Source organism: Syngnathus floridae, chromosome 6, assembly GCF_059516105.1.
Source record: "Syngnathus floridae isolate MCC-2025c chromosome 6, RoL_Sflo_1.0, whole genome shotgun sequence".
NCBI lineage: Eukaryota > Metazoa > Chordata > Actinopteri > Syngnathiformes > Syngnathidae > Syngnathus > Syngnathus floridae.
Window position 1 is genome coordinate 3,450,540 of NC_142418.1, and position 15,633 is coordinate 3,466,172.

General features: G+C 41.2%; 1 protein-coding gene and 1 long non-coding RNA gene across 8 annotated transcripts in view; one reads left to right on the forward strand and one right to left on the reverse strand.

Moving 5' to 3' along the window:
* Positions 1-2,297: 2,297 nt before the first annotated feature.
* The window catches only part of adat1 (adenosine deaminase tRNA specific 1), a 103,758-nt gene continuing 90,422 nt past the window's right edge, over positions 2,298-15,633 (reverse strand). For 2 of the 4 annotated variants that reach the window (XM_088377787.1, XM_088377788.1), the window contains exon 9: positions 2,298-2,952. In XM_088377787.1, coding sequence (XP_088233913.1) covers positions 2,766-2,952 — 187 coding nt within the window. In that variant the 3' untranslated portion in view covers positions 2,298-2,765. The remainder of the gene's footprint in view (positions 2,953-15,633) is intronic. The other 2 variants (XM_088377784.1, XM_088377790.1) reach the window with 2 other exon arrangements.
* The window catches only part of LOC148395952 (uncharacterized), a 64,958-nt gene continuing 64,276 nt past the window's right edge, over positions 14,952-15,633 (forward strand). For 2 of the 4 annotated variants that reach the window (XR_015858919.1, XR_015858920.1), the window contains exon 1: positions 14,992-15,402. This is a non-coding gene — a long non-coding RNA (uncharacterized LOC148395952). Of the gene's footprint in view, positions 15,403-15,633 lie in introns of all 4 variants that reach the window. The other 2 variants (XR_015858916.1, XR_015858913.1) reach the window with 2 other exon arrangements.

Consider the following 15,633-nt stretch of genomic DNA (forward strand, 5'->3'; position numbering starts at 1 on the left):
CTCTTCTTCTTGAGGGGACTGAGGAAAGCCCATCTATCTCCTCGAATCCTGGTGAACTTCTACCGGTGTATCCATCAAGAGTATCCTCACCAACGGCATCACGGTCTGGTATAGCAACTGCACAGCCGCGGACCAGAAGTCACTGCAGAGGGTGGTGAAGATGGCCCAGCGCATCATCGGCACATAACTTCCTACCATTGAGTCAAATTTACCAAAAACGGTGCCTCAAGAGGGCACGCAGCATCATCAAAGACTCCAGTAATCCCAACCACAGACGGTTTACTCTTCTTCCTTCGAGGAAGCGATACCGGAATCTTCGGGTCAAGACGAGTAGACTGAGAAAAAGCTTTTTCCCCTCTGCCGTCATCGCCCTGAACTCCCATTTCATCCCCCTGAAATCTTATTTTGAACCCTGCAGCACAATAACCCCACCACAACAACACCTGTATTACCTGCATATACTGTCCATATCTGAATATAATTCTATATAATCTATATATTTATTCATCATTCTTACTGCACTTGTACATATCTGTTCATATCTGGTTATACTGACACTATATATATATTTATAATTAGCATTCTAGTACCACCTGCAAATATTTGTTCTCCTGCACCTTATTGGAAACACTTAGCCAGTCATATCCGCACTCGTCCCTCTTGTATATTATCCCGCATAGTATAACTCACCTCATATTTACCTGAGTGCACTGTACCTACTGCTCAGTATTCTTTTTACTCTGCACTTTACTGCTTTTTGCACTTCTGGTTGGATGTCAAAGTTATTTTCGCTGTACTGCACTTGTGCTGTACATTGACAATAAATTTGAATCTAATCTAATCTAATCTAATCTAATCTAATTACACACATAGTATCACGTCTCCGCTCCTTGATTGCCAAGCGGAGTAGAACTGCGCGTCTGCTTGTCACTCCCGATCGGATGGTCCTGTTTGCCCGTCGTAAAATTCCGTATTGACGACGCGCGCCTCAGAGGTCTAGTGCGGGGGGCGCGAGATGCCATCGGCCAGCAGGGCGAGAGCGGAGACGTGACATAGCCGCGCACAAAGGAAAAATGCACCACTGTACAGAAACAGTCAGGACAAAGGCAGTGAGCGTAACCGCGCACGTAGAAAAAAAGAACTGTCGACCAGGATTTGGGACAGCCTCAGCCAGTCAGCACCGCAAGAGCAAAGCAGAGCCGTGACACATTTACACTTTAAAATGTTTAAAAATACAATAAAGTGTTTAAAAATAAAATTATGAAAAAAGTATTGTACGGATGTGCTCGCGCTGGGCAGCGGGGGCGCATCAGTCGGCCAGCACGCAAGAGCAGAGCCGTGACATTTTAATATGTTTTAAAAAGTGTTTAAAATACAATTGTCACGTGCTGGTGCCACCTGCGACGGGACCACGCCCCCCCCCCCTGTCAGTGGAATCACCGTCACCTGCCACGGGTTCATGGACAGCGCTATATCAGCGCCGCCAGCGCAGAACTGAGTGCCAGTCTGTCCCTTGATGCTGCTTCGCTCATCAGTCCCGGAGAAACTTGACTCGCTTGACTATTCGAAACCCCCGCAGAACCGTTTGTCCTCGCCAGCCCGATCGCCGCTCCAGCGCCGGCTGTTCCCATCATCCCCTTCCAATAAAGTCCGTCGTCACGCACTTGGCTGTACTGTCCGATCCTTAACAACAATAACGTATTTAAAAGTACAATAGAGTGTATAAAAAGAAAATTATAAAAGTCGGATGCGCTCGCGCTGAGCCACGGGGGTGCGTCAGTCGGCCAGCACGCAAGAGCAGAGCGGAGCCAGACACTTTTACACTTTAAAAAAGGTTCATAAAAGTCTTGTGTGTATATTGTAACAATATATTTACTCATATTTATTTTCTTATTTATTTAAATAAATAAAAATGTTTCTGTAAGTCAGTTTGATTTTAAAAAATTTACAAAAATGTTTAAAAATACAAAAATTATTTAAAAAACAATAAAGTGTATAAAACTACAATAAACGTTCATAAAAGTATTTACTCATAACTTATTTTTTTATTTCCCTATTTATTTAAATAAAACATGTTTATGAAGATCAATTTGACTTTCAAATGTTTACTAAAGTGTTAAAGAATACAAAAACATTTAAAAGTACAATATACAGTGTTTAAAAATACAATAAAATACAATAAAGGTTCATAAAAGTATTTTATGGATATTGTAACTATTTTCTCTACATCGTGGATTTTCATGTATGGCGGGTGAACCAATTATCCGCGATAAACGAGGGATTACCATATACATAAACAAATAAATAAAAATAAATACATAAATAAATAAGTAAATAAATAAATAAATTCTATACCATTTCTATTTGGCAGATTTTCAGTTATTGAGGGCGTTTGTGGAACACATCTGCGATAAACAAGGGATCACTATCAAAAATTCAATCCAGTAATCCCTCGTTTATCGCAGATAATTGGTTCCAAGACCACCCGCGATGTGTGAAAAACCGCAAAGTAGTGGCATCCTTTTAAAGATACATAAATTTTCGGTGTATTAAGAAATGTATATTAAACCATATAAGTGCATATGTTATCATTTGAACATTGTTTCAAATATCTAAATACTATATTATTAGTATAAATGACATACAGAAAATAATGTATAGATAATATAAATATGATACGTGTGTGTGTGTTTAAGAAGGGGGACCGGATTGTGTGTTCCAACTACAGAGGAATCACACTCCTCAGCCTCCCTGGTAAAGTCTATTCAGAGGTGCTGGAGAGGAGGGTCCGTTGGGAGGTCAAACCTCGGATTCAGGAGGAGCAGTGTGGCTTTCGTCCTGGCCGTGGAACAGTGGACCAGCTCTACACCCTCGGCAGGATCCTCGAGGGGGCATGGGAGTTCGCTCAACCAATCCACATGTGTTTTGTTCGACCGTGTCCCTCGGGAAGTTCTGTGGAGGGTGCCTCAAGTCAAGTCAAGTTTATTTGTATAGCCCTAAATCACAAACAGTCTCAAAGGGCTTCACATAGACAAAAATTGACAATTATTCTCTAAGCATCCCCTGATCTTAAGCTCCCAAAAGGGCAAGGAAAAACTCAAAAACCCCTACCAGGAGAAAATGAGAAACCTTGAGAAGGGACCACAGATGGAAGGATCCCCCTTTCAGGATCACCAGGTTGTAATGGATGCAGAGAGGGCACAGGTAATACATAATGTGAAAATCAATGTATTAGTATTAGCTGATCAGCGCGGCGGTTCTGTTGTAGTCAACAGACCGCATTTCAATAATGTAGAGGTAAGGCGACAGTTAAATATACCATCGCAACTGAACATCAATGATTTTGCAACCTTCTACCTCCAGATTGAAGATAAAATAGATGATGTTTTGCAAGAGGTGGTTAGTCGAGCACAACCAGATGATGTCATTCAGGCTGAGTTAGTGGGTGGTAATGATAGCGCTCACATCTACCAGCACACAAGTGACATAAACTCTATCAGAGATAGTATATCAGACATGCTTTAGCGTTTAGCCCAATCAAATACAGAGCTTCTGTCTGATGAGAGCTTAGAGCTTGTTGTACAAATAGTCACTCCATTGCACGGTGGAATGCGTCGTAGGTTGCTGAACAGTACCAACAGAGAAATTTTGAGGTCGAAAAAACAACACTTACACATACCTCGTAATAAAGACAACAATCTATGCTTTGTTCTCTTACTAACCTATCTGCTAAATGACACACTCACAACAAAACAGGCCACAAGACAGGCACGGCTCTTACAGGAGAGTGTGGGATTGGATTGTCAAACACCTGTGAGTCTGGGCGATGTCCATAAATTTGAGAAAGTCCTCAAACGGAAAATAACTGTAATGTACCGAAAAGAGGACTGCCGCCCCATGACTTTTATTTGACACACATTATCCCAAAACAGACAACGACACTTTATTTGTCTTACACCTCGAGGGTCATTACTGCGGCGTGAAAGCGATAGAGGCATTCGTTGGTCATGCATTATTTTGCAGACATTGCTACAAAGGGCACAAGAATTGGCAACAGCATCAGTGTGAAGGACACTGTAACATTTGTCTCGATCCGTGTTGTAAACAACGGTGGATTAAACGTGTTATCTGCCCCGATTGTAACAAAACTTGTCGGAATGAGGTATGCTTTGCCAAACATAAAGAGTTTCGAGCGACGAATCGTGTGAGCAACTGCACTTCATACAAAAAATGCTTGCAGTGTGGTCTACAGTATTATATGAAAGCTGGTGGTACCGGTGCTCAACATCGTTGCCCTGTTAAAAAATGCAGTGTGTGATGAGATCTTAAATCAAAATGATGCCTTGCTGAACCCCCACATGTGCTACATTCAGCCCATCAAGCCTCAAGAACCTTGCAAAAATGTAGTATACTATGATTTCGAAACCTATGTAGACGTAGATGGTTTACACAAATCTTTTCTCATCTGTTGCAAATCGATTAAACTGACGAAACAGTGGTTTGGCACAGATTGGGTTGACGAATTTCTCAGATTTTTTCGAAACCCTCGGTTTAAACAAACTACGTTTGTACCTTATCTTAAGGAGAATGCTTGAATTAGGTCTCAAACTTGACATTCTGATGCAGGGGAGTAAAGTTCTATCATTTGTCGATTTAGACACAAAATCTCGATTCATAGACTCTCTCATTCTTGACGATGCCTCTAAGTGCGATGCCTAAGGCCCTGGGGTTTGAAGACAAATCAAAGGGTTATTTCCCACACAAATTCAGCTCTTTAGAGCATCTAAACTACGTAGGGTCTCACCCTGAGCCCACGTACTACGATATTGAGCGAATGTCACCCTCTCAACGAGCAAAGTTTGACGAATGGTATGCCAAAGAAGCTAACAATGTGTTTGATTTTGCTAAACAGGCGATAGCCTACTGCGAAAATGATGTTGACCTGTTAATGCAGGGGTGTGAGAAATTCAGGAGCGAGTTTTTTGAGGCCACAGGAATAGACCCGTTCAACGCTGTGACAATAGCCTCTGCATGCATGAAAGTTTTTCGCACTAATTTTCTAACCCCTCAAACACTAGCCATTACACCTTCAGACAACTATATGCGTCAGCACAAAGCTTTTTCGCATGACTCTATTCAGTACATGCAATGGATCATGCACAGCCAAAATATCCAAATTAGACATGCATTGAACGGGGGTGAAGTTAGGATAGATAACTACACGGTAGACGGCTATTCTGAAATTGGGGGCGTAAAAGTAGTGTTTGAGTATTTTGGTTGTTATCACCACGGCTGCGCAGAATGCTTCGACCTCTCTAAAATATGCCCGACAACAAAACGCCCTTTTCAGGAGAGGTTTGATAAAACACAAAAGAAAATTCAGGACCTACAGCTTAGACAGGATGTGTACCTTGTAATTATGTGGGAGCATGAATGGTTGCAAATGAAAAAGATGAACATAGAGGTGAAGGAATTCCTGAAAAAAACAAATTTCCTACACCGCTCAAACCGAGGCAGGCTCTTTTTGGGGGCAGAACAAACACATTTGTTTTAAGATACACGGCAGAGCCTAACGAGCGTGTGTTGTATGTTGATGTGACGTCATTATACCCTTTCATCAACAGTACAGGCACCTACCCTATCCGTCATCCAACGATTATCCACGATAAAGGTAAACTCTTCTTCACACTGTGTCATACATGCGCTGAGTGTAACAACCAGCAGACGGCGTGTACACATAATGATGAGCAAAGATCGTTAACAGGTGTTTGGACAACCCCTGAATTTGTTAAGGCACTTGATCTCGGCTACACGGTTGCAGATATTACCGAAGTATGGCATTACACAAGAACGAGCGACACAATTTTCCGTGATTACATGCGAACATTTCTAAAAGGTAAACAGGAATCTTCAGGATATCCGGCTCACGTGGTCAACCAGGCTGATAGAGAAAGATACATAGAAGGGTACGCCATTCATCAGGGTATCCAACTAGACCAGATATGGGCAAACTACGGCCCGCGGGCCACATCCGGCCCACGGGACCGTTTTATCTGGCTCGCCAACCCTGAATAAATTGTATTATTAAACATTTTTTTGGGTCGTTTTGCCTGCAATGACTGCGTTTCCCCAGTAGATGGGGAACCGCTCGCCTGCGCATTTACTACCGGAAGCCGTGTCAGAAAGCTCGGTGCACACTCACAAGTGCGTGTACGTACTCAGTAGTACGGTCACGGCGCACTCGCGCTCTATTTGTATCAGTGCCGAATTTAGAGCGTGGGCTGTGACGACAGCATTCTTGTAATTCGCGCGCTGAGCTTTCAGATACAGTTTTACGCTAAAGCCACCCACAAACCTTCCCCTGGAATCCTTCCATTAAAATGAATCGCCCAAGGAAAAGCAAGGTGGACACTGAGTGCCGAGTGTTGACAATTTGGCTTGACGTATGCGACGTGACGTTCAGCCACATGAACATCAACATCAACCCGTCACATATCTAGGTAAACGGACCAACACCTCGGATATCTCCTAAGAATTGCCACAACAAATTTTACTCCAGACTATGACGCACTAGCAAAAAAAGGGAGACCAACAACACTGTTCCCACTGAAAATGAAGGGGAGGCTCTCAAGTTTGTTGTAAAAAAATGCATTTTGATTATGATTTGTACAAATAGCAGGGATTGAAACTAGTGACCATTCTCATTTTCAAACAATGCAGGATGCTCAAGGACATTGATGCACCACCTGTTTGCGACTAATCTTAACCTGTAAAGTTCTTAAGGCTTACTTTGAGGAAGTGTTTCCCGTTTCCTCACCTCTGTTACCAGGTGTTTGTGAGTTAAAATTCTGCTCTGATTTTCAGATACTCCTCACCATGTTGCCGTTTTGATTACTTTATTTGGATGTATGCTTTCACCGATTCTTCAAGATGATATATTTGGTCGTAATGTTTGCCGTTTGATGTGATCTCATAAGATAAACATCTTTCATTAATCTGACCTGCAGGCACTGAAGTGATGGAGACTGTTATTCATAATAACAGTGTCATATTATATGAGAATCACTGATAGCAGTTTTTTGGTGAATTTTCTTTTTTTTAATGCTGTTAATAAATGCATTTGTTTTCAAAAAACCTTTTTTGAATATCCATGCTTTACTACCTACTAAAGGCCAAAACCTTTTATGCAATGACCTTTACAGGTCGTTTATATTACTTCACACAAACACTACATTCATCTACTCCTGGTTCGGCCCTCCGGTCCAAATTTAGAACCCACTTCGGCCCGCAAGTCAAAAAGTTTGCCCACCCCTGAACTAGACCCTTCCAAAATTGCTGTAAACCCGGGAAAAAGGCAAGTGTCAAAACTCTGTCTTAACAATCTATGGGGAAAACCCGCACAGCGTGAGAACATGACAAACCCCAAAATTGTGAGAAAGTCTGAGGATTTTTTTGAACTTCTGTTTTCAGGTCTGTACGATGTGAAATTCTTCCATTTTATCAGTGAAAAGCTTTCAATTGTGCAGTATTGTTTCAACATAAACAATGAGATACCCGCCTCAAAAACATCAAACGTGGCTGCAGCGTGTTTCACAACAGCCTATGCACGCCTAAAAATGTACAGCTATTTAGAAATTTTACAGAGGCGAGTCCTTTACACCGATACAGACAGCCTCGTCGTGTACACGGTGAAACCGGGTGAAAGTGTTCTCCCTCTAGGGGATTATCTGGGTGATTTGACAGATGAGATTTCGAATGACAGCATTTTAGAATTTGTCTCAGCTGGGCCGAAAACATACGCTTACAAAACACGAGGATCGTCTCAGACGGTCATGAAAGTGAAGGGGATCACGCAGACTCACGAAAGCGGTTAGAGCATCAATCTCGATAGCATGCTCAATTTGGTTCAAGGGTACATCCACACAACAGGTGCAACCTCTGATGTGCTATACGCTCCTCAACATAATATCGTTCGCGATGAGAGGGTTTCATCTCAGAAACATGTCATTTTCCAAGCGGCTTTGTGTGGTGTACAATAAAAGAAGGCTGCTAGAGCGAGGCACCACTGAACCGTTTGGCTACTGATATTTCTTTCTATCCATACGTGTGTCTGTGTGTGGAAATGGCTTTTAACCAGATTGAATTTGACCCTATATTAGAACTTCCTTTTCCATCTCTAGTAGCAGGGCCTTCAGGTTGTGGCAAGACTTTCTTTGTAAAAAATGTATTGGAAAATCCTGAACATGTTATGAGAAAAAAACCTGATAATATTGTCTGGGTTAATACTTCATATCAACCAATGTACGGTGAGCTCAAAAACCTGAATAAAGACATTCTTTTTATCAAGGGGCTGCCTGAATCTTTTGATGACGAGAAGCTGTTCCCGCCACAGCAGCAGCATCTCCTGATTTTGGATGACATCATCTTCCAAGCTTTGGCTAATCCGGAAGTGGTCCGAATATTCACCCAATATAGATATCATAAAAATTTAAGCGTTATAATGCAAACACAGAATGTATTCCATCAGGGCAAATTCAGCCGTACTATTAGTTTAAACAGTAATTATTTGATTTTGTTCAAAAACCCCCGTGATAAATTGCAAGTGAATGTCCTGGTGAATCAAATTTCTCCCAACAACCGGAAGTTTTTCCTGGAGTGTTTTTGAGGATGCTACAAGGGAGCCGCATGGGTATTTACTGATAGATTTGACACCTTCATGCCGAGAACAATATAGACTACGTACAGGTGTACTACATAACCAGTGGCCTGTAGTTTATATCCCCAAACAATAAAACGATGACGAAGCTTTTAAAAACAAATGCTCCGTTACTCAAATCTTTGTTTACATCCAAACCGGCCAAACGTAAGAATTTGCTCCTCAGAGGTCCTACTAGTTTAGTGAAAGCATTGTGTGAAATTGCTCTAAATCTTCTTAAAGGACTGTGCCCTTAAAATAAAAACTTTACAAGAGACTTAAAAAGCAAAAGAAAAATATCTGCTTTTTGGCTGATAAGAAAAATACTTTGAAGAAGAAAAGAGCTGTGTTAGTTCAGAAAGGTGGTTTTATATTGCCGTTACTGGCAGCTTTTGCACCTGTTCTCGGAAGTGACATCAGTGGTTTTATGAACAAATCATAAAATGAGTTTGAAAACGGCTCAGAAAATGTTCCTGATTTCCCCTTATCAGCTCGAGAGGCTGAACCGGCCTGCCCCGACCATTCGTGATACAGCCGAGTATTCTTTGGATGAAGAGATGAAACAGGTTTTGGAAAATAAAAATTTAAATCAATATGAAAAGATCAACATTTATCAAGCTCTGATGCAGCGTTACATAGGGTTGGTCAAACAAAAAGACTCCGAGCAAATTCCTATTGCGATTTGCAACGAAGCCAATGAGGGGGGTGAAAAGAACCCACCGGACAAGATTGAACATTGTGGGGATATTTTGGACGCTATCAGTCCTCGTTTCTGTCGCAACGCCAGCTATGTGCTGAAAAGATTATCGGCAGAAGATGTAAGCTGGACGCCGTTAAGTGAATTTATTTTTAGAGGAAAAACTGTCAAAGGCTCCCATATGAGCGATTTGTTGAGACATCTATGTGTGAGTGGGAAAAAACTAACCAACCAACCAACCGGTAGGATGGAGCCAATTTCTCTGAACGCTAACCCGATTAAACCTACCGGAAACAAGCATCTCCAATCCCTTGGCTCGTGCAGATTTTAAACGTTTAAAATACGCTAGGGGTGAAGATGAGGATGTTTCTTATGAAGATTAGGATGTTTCTTATGTAAAAGATGTAAGCATGATAAATAAAATAAAAAGAAAGAAGACATCGCCGGTAGTAAAATGGGTTAGTTATTAGACGATAGATACTCTATAGTTGTTACTGAAAAAAAAAACGCATGACTTTTTAACTCTCTTTAACAATGTTTATTGAATAAAAGAGATTTTTATAAAACATTAACACGGTTTCAGACAATGACATTTTTTAAATTTATGCAATGATCATGTTTGTCCGCCGCACATCCGGTCTGGCCTTCGACATTTTTTGACAAACTCACTAACCATGGCGTCGTTATGGAGAGGATCGAGATTGTAATGAGTCATCACTTTATGATAGGTGAGCCCACACCCACGTTGTCTTAAATAATACATGCAGTGTTGACCGCAGATGTCTGTCAGCTCGTGTTGCAGCTGGCCGTTCTGGTATTCTACCCGATTAGAATGCTTCTTCAAAAATCTGTATATACTTGATGGGTAATATGGACTGTCCGGAGGCAGACCAAAAGGGTCAAAGAATGTGGCCGAACTGTCCGATTCTAAAGTCAAAGCGAGCCAATGCCCCACGGGGAGATGCCTCGGATGCATGTTTACGATGAAATATTTTGGGGGCGTGTCTCTGACGTCAGCTAACTCTTCCGATGCGAAAACACCTCCAAATAACGCTCTTTGCATCCGAGTCATAATCAAGTCCAATTCACGACCGTTCATAGCGTTAATAATAGTCCATCAACACTTCCCTCTTGGCGTTAATCTCAGTAAGGGAATCGTATGCCGCGTATACAATAAGAGTTGCTGTGTGTGGTAGCGGCGTACGGAAACGCAAATCTAGTCTTAAAACACCGTTATTTACAGGTGACAAAGCCCCAGAATCATCTGCCTGACTTAAATTGAAAACGAAAAGTGAGTAGCCTTGACTAAAATCCTGTTGATCGATACAAAGAGTTAGATCTTTCAAAAAACGCCCTGTTGCTGTGTATAAATTATGAAATTCACGTGTTCATATCCCAGCTTCGAAATTGGGCTGAAAAGCTTTGGCAGGTATTTGTCGACCTTCGTGGCTAAGAGCCAAGTACTCTATGTTATAATGCAAAAAAATAAACGGGTTTAAATCTCTCTATCCCATGAAAGTGTTGTGATTTAATAGGGCTATTACAATTTGTTTAGGGATATATCCGAGGAAGAGGTTATCCTGATGGCAGATTCGTGAGTTTTGAGGAATGGAGAAAGTCTTCATATTGATTCTGGCTAATGGATACAACGCGTTACCTTTCTGTAAAGCTGCGGCGTGGCCTATTGCTGCGGCCGGTGAGACTGTCACTTTTTTCACAACCAGGGATGCTCCTAGTATTTTGAGACACGAGTCGCTGTCTGGAGCGCTCATGAGACAGAAATCATCAGAAGCTCTAGTTAACTTTAGGCGCAGATCCACATTATTCAATAGATGACGTTCAGAAAAGAAAATATCTCTATGAAGCGGTCCCGTTAGGTGAAATTCACGTGAACCTGCAATCTGCTGCGCGCGACGCACAAAACCAGCGTTAGCCACGCCCTCTTCGAAAGTCCATGCGCCCCCTAGTGTCTTTTGCGAACATTCCTGCTGTGAATTGCGACTCCAATGAATCGTTTGAAAAGTTTAACAATAACTCGATGATGGACCGATAGGCGTGTGTGGCGCTACATTGTGAGATTAGAGAAACATCTAATTGACTAAAAATTGTGTTTATAGGGAAATTCACGATGCCAACTTGTTCTTGCGGCGGAATATTTGTTCCATCCCTACGCGTCACCTTTAAACGAAGATGTAGTAAAGTGTCGGATAAATCTAAATATTTTGAGCCGTCCCCGGGTATAAAAAATTCTATGGGACCCTGGTCCACAATTGCGGACAAAGGTAGAAATTAAACATAGGAACTGTCTTCGATGGAGAGTTGCGTCAAAGGTGCCGTAAAGAGGTCCAAACTTGATAACGTCGCCTCGAGGGATTTGAAATATAGAAGGGCCATTTTTTAAGAGAAAATATCTGTCTTGCGTCTCCTCCGCCTTTTCTTGACAACTGGTCTGACATTGGTCGAGCGCCCTTTTCTTTTAACGCTCCTTTTTCTCCGCCCACCAGGATGGAGTCCCGCACGTGACAATACCGCCAGCCCGGAACCTTGTTGAGCGGTGTCCTGTTTTCGGTGGATCTTCTCTTTGCTACATCCGTTGCTATGTTTTTAGCAGCGGCTTGAAGGTGCGGGTTCGCCAAGTTAAACCCGTTTTTGAACATCGGCACCACGAAGCGGAATAGTTTTGCAAAAATAGAGCCCAGACCTCGCCCATATTGAACGGGGCTTTCTTGGAACCCCTGAAATGAACCCCCTACTTGTGTTTCGTAATAATCGACAAAATGATACAGGTCGGGATGCGTGGTTGACATCATCATTATTTTTTATTATTTCGATCTAAAATGCAGAATGAGAATGACTCTCCTGTAATCAAAATCTATCGGATTGTTCAGGTATGTTCGCAGGTAAACCGAAATGATTTCAATATGGCTTCTGCACACATCTAAATAGTAAACAGGATTAAAAGTTTAGTTTATAACATTGCCATAATTCCCTTCAATAGGGAGAGTCCAGAGCATCGGAGCGTAGGCGTCACCTACTGTCTGATGATGTATGACGTCACTGTAGACGAACAAGAAATATGATCCGGCTCGTCTGTCGGCCGGATGTTGTGCGTTTACGCCTTCCGATTTGAGCGAGAGCCAATGTTCAGGGTTCATTCCAACAATGTACGCTAGAGGGCTCTTGAACATAATTCTCAAACCTTCTTCGCCCGAAAACAAGAACCTCTGTTTATGCTGATCAAATTGCACATCAATCTTTTTCTTACTCGCTTTAATTAATAGTGTGAATTTCCGAAGCTAACAATTCGTTGTTGCTGTAGACACCACCCCGAATTTTAAGCATATGTCATAATTCTGAATCGTCTTGGAATATATCGCCTCTGAGAGCAGGAAGCTTCGGCTGTTTGAGATAGAAATTCCGTTTTTTCTCAGGAATGTCAGAGATTGAGTTGATGTATGAAATCTCACATAAACCGACCTCCCATGAACCTTTTAAGTCGATATGTTGCGCTAATTCCACTTTAAATTCTGAAAGGCTATTCTCGCTGAAAAGGTGCATACTAGCATGTGACGCTAATGTTACGTAGAATTCTCTCTGGCCTTCACCCATCTTGTAATTTTCACAGAATGACCGTTTTATCGAACGTCAAATGTCTTTAACGCTCTTTGCGGGTACCCAACTGTCGAATTTGCCGACCACCCGACCCAATCTTCCTGATACGGTGCGTGATTTAAGAATTTTCTGTATGCGGGAAATTGTAATTTTTTTTACTTTTTACTTTTTGTAATTCCGCTTCGTAAAAGCTGCCTTCTATAGGCATACCGTCCAAGTCCGATATTTTATAGACGGGAGGAACACGATGGAGATGTTGTGTTATTCTGAAAATTTCATCTGTGTAACTTTGTAAATAACCCTTCTCAAAAACCCCTCTTAGTTTGGAAAGCCGCAGTTTCACCTGGTTCAAAACGGAACTTGTCCCCACGGTGGAAAGGATTGTTTGTATACATTGTATACAGGTTGGTGAAAACAATATCTTTATTATCCTCGTTTACGGCATTGGGTGTCATTTTTATACTACTATGAAAACTGTCATTATAGCTGACAATAAAATCTTGAATTACATCGACATAACGTTGTGTGTTCTTAGCTGTGAAAAACCTCCACATGCGTGTCTTTAACGTTTTGTTGAATCGTTCAACGGTTTGCGCTTTTGTCTCGGAAGACATTGCAAAACGTGTAATATTGTGCTGTCTCATTAATTTCTGGAAATGTTTGTTTAAAAATTCCTTCCCTTTGTCTGTTTGGACGCGTAATGGGGAGCCACTAGTTATTAAGATGTCTGCAAATGCTTTGGTGACCTGGGTACTTGTTTTAGCTTTCAAAACTCATACATATGCACGTTTCGAGAAAATATCGATCACGGTTAGTAAATATTTATATCCATCATTGTAGCGCGCTAATGATTGCATATCGCATAAATCTGCTTGAAATTGTCTCATAGGACCTCGAACAAAAACTTTATTTCTAGGAAACGTTATTCTAGCTGGTTTGTGTAGAGTGTAAGCATCTTGATCGGATAAAAAAGCTTTCACTTTTTTAATGTTAGTGTTTTTACAGCTAACAGCCGCTGTTCTGTGTAGGCATGTCTCTCCCCCGAAACTAGCTGGATTTTAGCATTATAAAAGAGCTTTTCAATACACCTCTCCCCATCCATTGTCAGGTACGTTTTGATGGATATCAGAGTGTGACGCTGTTAATAAAACAAACAGGTATGACATCTTGTGAGTTTTAATTGAATAAACACAGAGAAACTTTTCACTTTTCTGGTCACAATAGTTTATTACAGAAAAAAAAGAAAAATCAACTAGTTCTTAAAAACATTACTAATAAGTAGAAACAGGTATAAAACACACAGCAGTAAAAATAAAAACATGGTAAAAAAAGAAATTCAACATGGTAAAAAAAAAGTTTTTCTACAACTCCAAAGGTTTAACATGACGCATGAATGAAGATAACACAGATGGTGTTACTTTAGGTATTGAGTACCTTACCTTACTTTAGGTACTTTTTAGGTATTGAATTTGGCCCAGGCACATTGGCTATCCCAAAAAATGTAGCAGTTCCAAAATTTCACCAGGAGATGGTGTTAAAGCTTGACATGGGGTGACCTGATGGAAATTAACAAATCTAATAAATTAAATTGTTAGCAATTGGGAGGACACGACCTGTTCAAACACGTAGCAACGCACAATTTTGGAATATGAGTTTGCTATGCCATAATTTTAAGATGTAACAGCTTGAGCAATATCAATATTTCTGTTTAAGTTGGAGGAACCCATTATTATGTTAAGTACTATTATGGGTTAAGATTGATCTTTATTAGACAAGATATATGTGATTAATGTTGCAATGTTTTGTCCAACCTGTATTTAACATTGGTGTTCCATCCATACCTGAATATATTAAGTTGAGAGGAGACATTAAGGGCTTGTAGGGAAAGAACGAGCTAAACAGGAAAAACCTGCACTGTCGGGCGCAGTGGTTGCTGCTTGAAGCAGGGTTCCCAAGACAACCAGAGGTGCAGGGATTCTGACCTTTCTTCTACATATTCCAATGAGGTAATGCCAGAAGCCTACAAATATGATGCCCGAATGCAGAGCGAGCGCTTCTTCCTAGTCAGGGCGTTAGCCGTGACGCTGCCCGGAGTAAAAGAACGAAGATGGATTTTTCATTCTTTTTGAGATTGAACCAAAATCTACTAAGATGAATTTCCAGAGTCTTCGAATTGGACTTGGTCAAATTGTAATCTTCGAGGAAGGGCAGAGGAGACAGCCGCTCCGGGCAGAAAGGGGAAGTCGCCAATTTTACTTTTTAGGCTACGCTCCTCACGGCTGGACCTTTCCGATTTTTTAAACAGAATTCGGATTTTGGAACAAAGGAGAGCTGATCACTCGACTTGTTCAACCAAATAGGTTTTTAGACCTTTAGTCTCCTCTTTTCTTCTGAGTGGGTGAGTCTTGTTTTCTTTTTAAAATTTTATGACCCCTAGCTTATTTACATATGAATAGACATCAAGACGAGGTGCATTCTATTATTCTCTGGCATGTGAAGCCCTTTGAAACGTTTCTCTGATTAATGACAAAATAAATAAACTTAACTTCTTACTCACAAAAACAGTTTTAGCTTTCCTGGTCAGTATTGCCTGGACTTATTTTATTTTCTAAGTAGACGGATGGCAGGA